At 34.7% G+C, this 11,409-nt stretch overlaps 1 protein-coding gene across 2 annotated transcripts; it reads left to right on the top strand.

The window, feature by feature from the left end:
- Nucleotides 1-9: 9 nt before the first annotated feature.
- On the top strand, nucleotides 10-8,741 carry LOC124159233 (CTD nuclear envelope phosphatase 1 homolog). 2 transcript variants are annotated; one of them, XM_046534900.1, is made up of 6 exons: nucleotides 10-253; nucleotides 1,223-1,289; nucleotides 1,682-1,875; nucleotides 4,975-5,206; nucleotides 6,378-6,534; nucleotides 6,655-8,741. In XM_046534900.1, exons 1-5 carry the CDS (start codon nucleotides 155-157, stop codon nucleotides 6,521-6,523), a joined length of 738 nt encoding a protein of 245 aa, XP_046390856.1. In that variant the 5' UTR covers nucleotides 10-154; the 3' UTR covers nucleotides 6,524-6,534; nucleotides 6,655-8,741. The 2 variants fall into 2 exon arrangements, with proteins under 2 accessions (XP_046390856.1, XP_046390855.1); XM_046534899.1 differs by having other exon boundaries at nucleotides 6,378-8,741.
- Nucleotides 8,742-11,409: the final 2,668 nt, after the last annotated feature.

An 11,409-nucleotide genomic window follows, 5' to 3' on the forward strand; every position in this document is an offset into this window, starting at 1 on the left:
GATGCGCGTAGAAAATGGGTCGATCCATGGCAGCTTTGTGTATTTCGGCGGTTTTAGGTGTATTATAAAGAAAATTGGACAGATTTATCGTTTAAGTTCTTGTGGTCGCGTCAAGTTTTATAGCTAATTAAGGCCGTTCAATAAGTGCATACCAATGCTGAAGCAATTGCAAATGGGCCTTCGCGCGTTCTTGTTATTGGCATCGAGAGTGTGGACTTGTGTTTGTTACGTGTTGAAGAAGCAAGTTCGAGCTGTAAGTATCCTTAATTCGTGTATATTAGCTGTAAGAAGACACTCGAATTATTATTTTGTATAATATTTTTTGTCGTAAGTGGTATGAGGACGGTTTAGATCGTAGTAAGAACTTCATTTGAAAATGTAATTAATTGTCCCTTGCGCTTGTTACGCTATTAGATATACCAATATATTATGTGCAATTGTAATCCTTGTGTAGTGATTAAGATTTTTCTAAGCTATAATTTTATCTAATCATGAATTATTTTGCTTTTTATCCCATCCTAAATCCTTATTTATCGTTTAATGTCATTTTGTTGTCATTCACTACCGGTATTGCTACGGCCGATTATTAATGTGTATTTTAGTTAGCTTTGTTTTTTAAATGTACTGATCTAATTTCAAGAACAATGCGTATTTGATTCATCCTTTTGATAACGCATGGTGGCGATGTGTATGTATTTTTGGAGAAAAGCGAATGAATTACCTCCAATCAGTCGAGTAGCGCATTCTCTTATTTAGTCGATTTTATTTGTTGACCATGACCTTGTTGTATGTAATTGCACCTTCGTTAGCGGTGCTATCAAAGTCTGTGGCAAATTGCCATGGGTCTATTCCTAGTGGCGAGTTTGTGTTATATCGTAGGATGATTACCTGTGCGTCTGACCGAAGTGTGTTCTCACTATTATGATACAACTGCTCATCGTTCCAATTCCTTGCAACTTTGACCAAATAAATTAAATTTGCGGTTGAATTTTTTGAGTGAGTATTTCGTGATTTTTTGGCAAATGTGCAGTTTCTCATATAGATTTTCGTTCCCTGTATCTGGCTTGTGTGCCAAAATAACTTAGCAGCAGCGTATCATCAAATTTACCTTCGTATATGAGCAAAAACTATATTTTATGGAATTTTACCGATGAAATAAATAGTTATATACACCTTGAGTTGGCTCTCATTTGCAGAATGCTCTATGTTGTCATTTTTTTAGGTTGCTCAGCACCAGCCTGTCAAATATGAGATATTCCCACTGTCGCCGTTGTCGAGACACAGGCTCAGTAAGTCTTCGTATAGTTTTATCTATTTATAATATTGTAAAGATAATAATTTGAGGGTGCAATTTAGTTTTTAGCTCCTGAATTATTTTTCTGATACTTGAAACTTTTTAACTATTCCAATTTCAGAAAACTAATGCTGTCTTCAGTTCTATTTATTTCCCTTCTATAACCCCTAGAAAGTCAGTTTTTCAGCTTTGAAAACTTACATTTCATAGTATTTTGCCTTAATGCCAGCTAATATTTTAGCTTCACCGAAGTTACAAGGAACTATTAAACATATTTCATAAATCCTTTTCTTATTTTCTTTAATGATAGCATTATGCTTTACAAATTTTCTATTATAATAAATAGTATGCATTATTCTGGAAAATAATATCTATTTGTTATTTCAGGTATAGTTAACAGAAAAGTCCTTGTCTTGGACTTGGATGAGACACTTATTCATTCTTATCACGATGGAGTTGTTAGACAGCCCAGCACTAAACCTAGCACCCCTCCAGACTTCGTCCTCAAAGTGACAATAGACAGGCATCCTGTGAGGTTTTTTGTGCACAAAAGACCTCATGTTGATTTTTTCTTGGACATCGTAAGTACATATTTTTTCCTTATGCATTCATTATTTATTCTACCCCTACAGATTTGATTAAGTCTGTTGTAAGTCAAGCAGGGTTTTGCTTCGGATGAAGTGGATTAATAATTTCATTTCATGATACAAGTGGGGTGCTTTCAAGTTTTAGTAGAAGTGAAAGGGGAGACAATTCCCCTCTTGCTCTTTAAGATGTAGGTTAATAATGTGGAAGCATCACCCTCTCGTCACGCACAACCAGACTGGTAATATGGTGCACGTATTAGCAGTAGGTGGTGTTATCTCCTCTTCCCACCTGTGCTTTGGTCGTTCGTCCTATGTCCTCCATTAATGTTCCTCGTCATCTTTTCCCTTTTACACCAGTCCAGATGTTCAGAAGAGAAAATGCACCAGAGAATTAGAAAAATGAGAATATGTTGGTGCATGCATTATCATATTGCCAGGTTCAGGAACTACGATAGTTCTTACATTTCCACTCAATACTGACAAGTAGTTACAACTCGACTCAAATCTCGACTGAGATCAAAAAGTAGTACTCATACATCCCTTATAAAAATCTAGGAGTGGAAAATTATTAAGTACATCTTCAAATTTCCACCATAACTGATGGGGTTATTCATAATATACAAATTATTTGGTTTTAGAAATCCCAGTTTAGACGAATGTTAATGGTCAGTTTTTATCTCATTTGAAAAAGGCCCGATTGGTGCCCATGCGATGCCACTCCATGTGGCGTCACAGGGACCTAGATTCTATACGAGTAGTCAGGATTTTTACATAGCCTGGGATTACCAATACATGCATGTGGCTCAGAGCTCAGGGAAACTTTTATTAGTAATTATGTATTAAAATTGCCAATGGTCGGAAAGTTTCCTTCATTTGATAGGGTATTAACAATCCTTATTTAAGCCAAGTGCTATCTGCTAGCAGGGTACTCTGCTTCATGCTAGCAGCCTGCATCGTAGCGGCACTCATAGTCTCACACACAGGTGGCCTCACACCGAGACAGCCAGAACCAGAATTACGTCACACGGGCTTTTCACAGCATTCTTACATAGCTGCGCATATTCACGTGCTTGAAATTTTTCACTTTTCATTTAATTGCAAAAATTGATATCGTCATTTAAAAATCTACATGCGTGAAATGCGTACTCCAGGAGTAATAATCTTTCGATTTAGGCAATTGAAAAAAAGGAAACCACCCTATTCTCAAAATTTCTCTGAAAGAGCATATTTTATGAATTAATTTTCATGCACTGTTCACCTTTTGTATAAAATTACACCAATAATCCTCTGGCACGTTTGTTGTAGGGTTTCTTGGTTAGTTAACTTTTATACCATTTTTTTAATGTAAAGTGTCCCGGCTTTCAATGAGAAATCATTATCAGGAGTCAAATGTGTAAATTATTATAATTATTATATAATTTTGGGGTTATTATTAATTTCAGTTCTTATTAGAGCTCTTGGTGTTATATTGAAGTCATCTAAGTATCCCTTTATTTACTAAAACTATCCTTATTGTTGTAAGTACATAACAACCTTATAAAGACATTTTTCCTTTATACTTTAACACATTGATACCTCCACTGCAAAAAGGCTCAACAATCACCCACTGAATCAAATCCGCTCATCTAGTAGCCCAACAATATGAATCTGCTCAGCTGGCAGTGTCCGGAGTATAAACGCTCACCTCCAAGCTTGGAGAATAGAAGATGAGCGTTTATGCTCCGGACACTGCCAGCTGAGCGGATTCGTATTGTTGGGCTACCAGATGAGTGGATTTGATTCGGTGGGTTATTGTTGAGCATTATTGCAGTGGAGGTATCGACATAGTAATTTACCACTAATGATGATTACTCATCGAAACTGGAGTCACTCTATGTAAAAAAGGAAGTGTTATGAGCAAAAGTTAAGTTACCAAGAAACCTTATAATGGAATACCACACAGTTAAAAATGTGTTTTGATTTTGTTATTTCCGTTCCATTAATGGCAGCAAATATTTGATAGGAAGCATCCTATAAATTTCAGCAGAACAAAATGATGCCCGAGTAAAATTAATGCTTCCCCAAAGACCACTGCTGTGGCATTTCTCTCAAAATGACCAGAGTCCTTTTGGATTCCTGTTTAAAAAGTATACAACTGTTTAAGGTGATATTAAGCATAGTGATAATCACTGTGGTTGGTTCCCCTCTTTAATTGAACTTTTTTTTCAATTCATCATAAATAATGTCTTTCGATCTAGCCGTGAAAACTTCCCTTTCTCTCCCATCCCCACTTGCCTAACATCTTTTCTTAATACCCTACATTCCCTCATACACTGTTTTCAGTATAATGTCCCAGTTTAATACCTACTCCATCCATCCAAAACATCTTTCTCTTCCATATCTTTACTAATAAATCTTTCTTTACTTACGATGTCTTTGCCTCTTTCTTTTTCTTCTTTTTTCATCCAATGCTATCTGTTCTTCTCCACTAACACATCTCAAACACCTGAGGTCTTCTTCTTTTCATCCTTCCTCAAGATCCACATTTCTCTGCCTTGAAGTGTAATGTTTCACATTTGACAATTAACTAGCCTTTGCAATGTGTATTATTATTAATCTCCCAAGTAGCTCTATTATTCCGGAATTTAAAATATTAGGAAAGGCCTTTTTTGCAAACCTTACCTTGTTATATTGAAAACTCATTTGGACAATCTACCAATTCCTCATCTGATATTATTCTAGTTTACTTGCCCGTAGAATTAGCAAATGAGGTGTCTTGAATGTAACAGTTGGATGTTGCATGCAAGGTTTTCTGTCTTTGTTGTAAGTAAACTCTCTATGTATACATCTATTTTTTCAGATTTTGTGCATTCTAGCCTTTTTCCAGATAATGCTATGCATTTTTATTAATATTTTTAACCTAAAATATCATTTTGATGGGTAACCTAAAAATGTGATTCTATTTTGCATTATTTCTATTACTATACATAGCTACAGAGTCATTGTTTGCTATTGGCATTATTTTTTGTTGATAACTTTATCATAATGCTTTGAAAACAATTGTTTTGCCTATGTCTCTCATGTGTTAAAGGTGATACATTTTGTATCCTGCAGGTATCACAGTGGTATGAATTGGTGGTTTTCACTGCTAGCATGGAAATATATGGTGCAGCAGTGGCTGATAAATTAGATAACAACCGTGGGATTTTGAGGCGAAGATACTATCGGCAGCACTGTAAACCAGACCGGACCGGAAGTTACACTAAAAATTTGTCAGCCATATGCCCAAACCTAGCCAGTATATTTATATTAGACAATTCTCCTGGTGCTTATAGAGCTTATCCAGGTTAGTGCTCATGAAGTTGTTAAAATATTTTCATTTAGCAATTTATCAAGGATGAGTACTTCTTCGAAATTGATGCCATGCCTTTGTGTACTGTTATCAATAATTTTTTAATTTTATAGATAGACCATGTTTTTGAGACAAGGATATTGATGTAGAAAGAAGTTGATAATCCTTAATAAGTCCATGCATGTGTTTTACTGAAGTAGTTAAAGATTTTTTTAGATGGTAATTGAGAAAATTTTTTTTATTTTAATGGTGATTAGCAGTGTAAAGTTTTGGAGTGCGTTTCGATACCTCCTCTGCACAAACACTCAACAATTTCACACTGAATCAAATCCGCTCAGCTAGCAATAGCTGGAGCTCAAACACTTACCTCCGAAGCTTGGAGTATTGGAGGTGAGCATTTCTGCTTTGGCTACTGCTAGCTTAGCACATTCGTATTGTTGGGCTACTAGATAAGGGGATTTGATTCAGTCAGCGATTTTTGAGGTTTTTTGCAGTGGAGGTATCGATTTGCTTTAGTGATTCAGTTATACTCATATTTAGGTTCTATTATATTTTTACCATCACATTTTCACTCATTAAGCAGAAGTATTTGTGGAACATGAACAGTGTGGAATGGTTGACTATGTAATAATTGTTAGTGCATCAGTGAAATAATTGTTTTCTAAGTTGAGTTAAGCTATTTTATATGGTGCTACTTCTTTTGGGTTTATCTTATTCTTCTCAGTTTACTGGGTTAACTTAGGTAAAAATTGAATTTTAAAAACATCGTATGTATCTTGGGGTTACTCGGGAACCCTTGGGTTGTTAACTTATGGCACATAAAGATGCTTGTGATTGCTAGAAATTTTGATAAGTTCACGTTGTATATTCCACACACTGTCAGTGAGGAGTGTACAGAGTGAATTTCTTTCCCTAAATCTTGATTCCCCAAAGTTAATCTGGAAGCATTAAACATCGTAATAAGTTACTAGTTGGGTCAAATTTTGTAATTTGTTGTTGTTTTAGAATTAATCAATGAATTCTAGATGCTTCAGCCAATATTGTCACAACATCTTTGTATCGCTAATATTAATATATAATATTAACTTCTCAGAATATATTCACCAAGGTTAAACTGTTTACGATACAAAATATTGTGGTTCAATGAAAAATTATTTATTTTCAGAAAATGCAATACCAATTCAGTCTTGGTTTTGTGATCCGATGGACACTGCTCTTCTCAACTTACTTCCAGTTCTGGATGCATTACGTTTTACTCATGATGTGAGGAGTGTTCTAAGTCGCAATTTGCATTTACATCGGCTTTGGTAGCATATGTGAGGGTAAGTGTGTACATAATTTGTGTACTTAGTGACTCTGTGCATCAAGAAAGTGATGTTAAGGAACGTGTACATACGTTTATGTTGTGCGTGAAACTTCAATTTAGGCTTTCAAAATTCCAGAATGAAGATAATTCCACATAATAGTCTATTGGACTACATCCTCCCATCGTATTTTGTACAGGTGAGAAGGTCACATAGTGGTTTCAAAATGAGAATAAATGTTAATTCAAGAGGAAAGTGGGAGAGTGCTTCAGAAAAATGAAAGCCTACCAGTGACATAAAGTGAATGTTATTGAAAAGACAACACTATCTTAGAAATCTACGATGCTAAATGTGACCAAGAAGTTTGCCTCACTAAACTAAGTCATTTTGTGTAATTTGTAGCCCCCATCACTAAAAGACACTTAAGGCATTCTGAACCTATTCTATTGACATGCACAAATGATTTAATTAGTTAAAATAAGGTAGGAAAAATTGAGGCTTTAGAAAAAAGTTTCAGTTGTAATTGTTTTCTGTATCAGAAAACATGATCATATAGCTTAGGGATCATGAATAAGATTTTTTTTTATGTGGCAACCTGAAGTTCTATCCTTGTGCATTGAAGCTACATTTAAGAAAAGAAACCTTTCAGAATTTTTAACTATAAAAACGAGCAAGTTCCAGTTATTGGTAGCATAGTTTTACTTGCTGGCATTCATTATTTTCTACTGTAACCTGTACAAATTGTGGTTCGCTATTCTGTAAACTTGGGAAATTGATGTGAACTTTTTCAGAAACTAAAACAATGAAGCTAGTCCTTGTTTAATTTTTCACCAATGATGGTGGTGTAAACATTGAAAAGATTTCCATCTGTGGATACTTAATGGCCTTGGAATCATAGAATTTTTCCCCTGTAAGTATCCTTTTAATGCTGATTAGGTTTATGAAAGTCCCATCTATTGGTGAGCAGCTGAAATTGCTGTATTGGTGTAATTTTGGTTCAATTTTTAGAGGACTATGGGTTTAATGGCAGGCATAATGTAGCTCTTTTATCTGAAAAATTTCCAGGGTGCTTTTCATGATTCCATTTAGATAACTTAGTGGTCTTTAAGTTTGATGGTATCATGATATAGAGAGTAGTAAAATGAATCGGTTTAAATATTTGGCTTAAGTTGTTTCATCTTTAAGTGAGAAGTGTTTATGTGACTAAATTATGATGCTGTAATTTCTACAAGTTTGTGAAGGGGTTGTTTGCTTGATGTATTAGGAGAGTTAGGTGGAGTATAGTGAAAGCTCATGCTGGAGGAGTGGTGGTTGTTGACCAAGTGTTGTTTGTTCAGGTAAATTGTTTGACTCGAATGTTTGAGGTCTCATAGCATGTCTTACTCAGGAAGGTTTAATGAAATGGATGTACATCTTATAAGTTTGAAGATCGTGAAAGACTTCATGAGGGGCTGATGAAATAAGTTACAGTTCGTTTTGTGTTCTCTCTAAGCATGATGTACTATCAGTGATGTTTGACCAGTATTTACTGTGAGTACAATGAGAGTCTTATTTTGTTTTCACATGCCATAGATATTTGTACTATATTTTTCTCCAGAGCAGTCATATATCAGGGTTAACTTGAAGTGAATTACATATTATTAATTTTAGGTGCACCGACTTACGCACTGAGAGTGCAATGGTGTTTAATTTTGCCTTCATACCAAGTACTTGAGTTTAGACAATAACTGTGCTGATCATGCACTAAATGAAGAGGAGAGTATGAATCTGTACAAATTGATTACGTATTCTATGGCACTTGATGCTACATTATTATTCACTTCCAGTGGCTCATTGCACCTAGATGAATATCAGTCCCACAGGATGAAATTTTGTACTATCACATTGCTACTACGATCTCATTGCCCATGTCATATTATTTTTAATGTTGAGGAATGAGCTACTAGGCATCATTTGTGCATTGTTTCTTTGGTGAATTTTAATTGTCATTCATGAGGTATGATTTTATGATATCTGGAATGTGTTTCGTGGTTTACTACAGACATGCAAAGGCCCTTCAACATCATGAGAGTGTTGTGTAAATGTGGTTTTATTGTATATAAAGCCTATTTTTTAAAAAGTCTAATTGTGATTAATGCCATCTCTTGTTTATACATTCAAGTTACCATGTCTAATTAAAACTTCCACACATTAGACAAACTTTATAAATTTTTTCTGGTATCTAATGCCTGTTTTTGTTCTTATCTTTTTAACTACCCTTGTTTACACGTCAATTTTAAAAGTACAAATATGTATATAAGAAATAAGGTATGCATATTATGCTATTTAGAGTCACATGATTAGTGTTTTGGCAAAAATTGTGCTGAATGAGAACCTGAACTTCGTCTTAAGTATCCCAAAGTAAAACCTAAATGTAATGGTTTTATTTATTAAAATTTATGAAAGTGGTTAAAATAAAATTCAAATCCTTATCTCGGCAGTATAAAATTTGTCATATTATTTTGCTATTAGGCTTTTAGAAATTCAGTACAAGTATAAATTTATATTTCTGAAGATCACGCCTACGTAACATTATCCTTGGCATTCGTAACCTGCACTATTGAGTGGAATTTAAATGGATAAGTGATGCATTAAAAGCAGTAAGTTACCCATTTAAATTCCACAGGCAGTGAGGACTAACCTGTAGATTTAAAATTATTAAAGCAGTGTCTTAGTGTTAACAGAGGTTTAGGGAAAAGCAGAATTATCCGACCACTTATGCACTACGTTGCCTCTCTTGCTCCAACTTAGTAATTGTTCTATCTCCCTCCTATTTCATGTAACCAGATTTTTCCATTAACAAACATTCTTTTTTTATATGTCTCCCTTTTATGATACTTCAGCAATTTTCTCTACCAGAATCTTATCTCTTTCAAAAGTAATCTATCCTAATAAGCCATTTACACTTTTTCACTCTCTTTTTTCTCATCAACTACATATTCCTCATACTCCAACTAACCAGGCAATCTTGATTACCTGTAGCCGGTTGAAATATAAATTTCTCAGGGTCCCCATTGGTCTAACTACTCAGCTGGACATTTTATGACAGTATTCTGCTAAACTCCTGAATCCTGTCGATGAAGATTTTTTGTTACCCCAATCAGTTGCATTTTACCTCCAAAAAGAACCTTGCTTACAGTTTTTCATGACAATTAGTAATCGTTCATGATCCTTTTCCAGTTTAACCTCCATAACTTTAGTGCCCTATTTTTAGTTGCTATGAACATTCTTTTTTTGGCGAAGAGTGGTATATTATGTATATGGCCAGTTAATTATCTTCGAATTCTTACTTCTCCAGATTTTATCTCATTCGGGCCAAGGTTTAATTTCATTTCTTCGTCATCTTTATAAAATTTCGGTACTGTGGGCAAAGAACTACTGCATTACGGTAGCGAGTCTTTTACTTCTCATTGATCTCTGTAATATTATACCTCATCATTTACTTCTCTAGTTTTTTAAAATAAGCCATGCCATTAGGTGAGCATTGATTATATTTAATGGAATTATTGACTTGCAATCATGCAGTTTATGAAACCGATAGCCAAGGAAACACAAGGTGAGAGAAGTTAGGTGAAATTTTTGTAAGATCTCCTTACTACATTCAAATAGCTAATGCTAGCTAATACTTCAAATATCTCAGGGGTGAATACCAAGTAAAATCTAGTTAATTGCATTTGTATACCCTTAAAAACAACCCCAAAAATTGTTTCCCTCAAAAATCCAGAACAATGAGTGCCAGATTGCTTCACTTTTGTAATTTTGTTCTTACTTTTTAACACACCAGTGGAAAGTATTGTGGCCATTGTTAGGTGTCATGGCCGTAAGAGCAGGTTGTTTGAAGGTCAGAGAGGAGGTCCAGTCATAATTATATTCACCATGGTAATGGCAGTGAACCACTTGAATTCCTCAAACCAAAAAACTACATTGCAATGTGTAACAAGGACTTCCGTAAAGTTATTTTAGAATTTACTCAAATATTATTGCAGTAAAACCTCTTTACATTGGAATGGAGGGGACCAAAATTTGGGCAATTTGATGTATGGAGGTTCACTATAGAGAGGTTTAAGTGATAGGCACCATTTTTTCATATCCTTTGGAAATGAAAGGCACTACTGTCTTTTAAACCATTATATTTATGTGTTGAAACACACATGCATGCATCAGTGAACATATATTTATTATTTAATAATTACAGAAAGCGAGTGCTATCGCATGATTTTTACCATGATTCGAGAGAAAATGATGTGATCTCTCTCAATTCAACAGTCACTTAAAATGATTGGGATAGTTGGATACCTTTTTTCTTATTTACTGTTAGGTATGCTCTCATATTGAACAAAATGGCCTTATCTAATGGTGAAAATTACAGCATAATAAGGTATATAAGAAAAAAAGAGTGAAACATTTATTGCTGAAAATGTCATTCCATGTACGTAATCGCGGCTGCGTTAATGGTCTCTTGTTGCCTCGGTACAATTTGCGGAGGTAGCTTGGCCGCCTTGGGGTATCTCCTTGGTATGATAAGTGAAGGTTTTATGATATAAAGAGGTTCACCACAAAGAGGTTTGCCTATAAATTTACATGTAAATCAGACGGGACCGGTGGGGGTGGTATGATGTATGGAGGTTTATGATGTAAAGAGGTTCACTACATAGAGGTTTTACTGTACCTACTTCAAGTGTTTATAAGTTTAAGCTCTATTTACTTAGTTACTATGTTCTAGTGTTTATGCAAGTAATCATAGTAATGAAAATAAAAATTAACATGAAGTCAGGTCAAATGAGACTCACTCAAAAGCTTTATGGAAATGGAAAAGAAAGCAATTATTATGCAATGTAAGAAGTAAATTATATG

The sequence above is a fragment of the Ischnura elegans genome, chromosome 5 (assembly GCF_921293095.1).
Source record: "Ischnura elegans chromosome 5, ioIscEleg1.1, whole genome shotgun sequence".
NCBI lineage: Eukaryota > Metazoa > Arthropoda > Insecta > Odonata > Coenagrionidae > Ischnura > Ischnura elegans.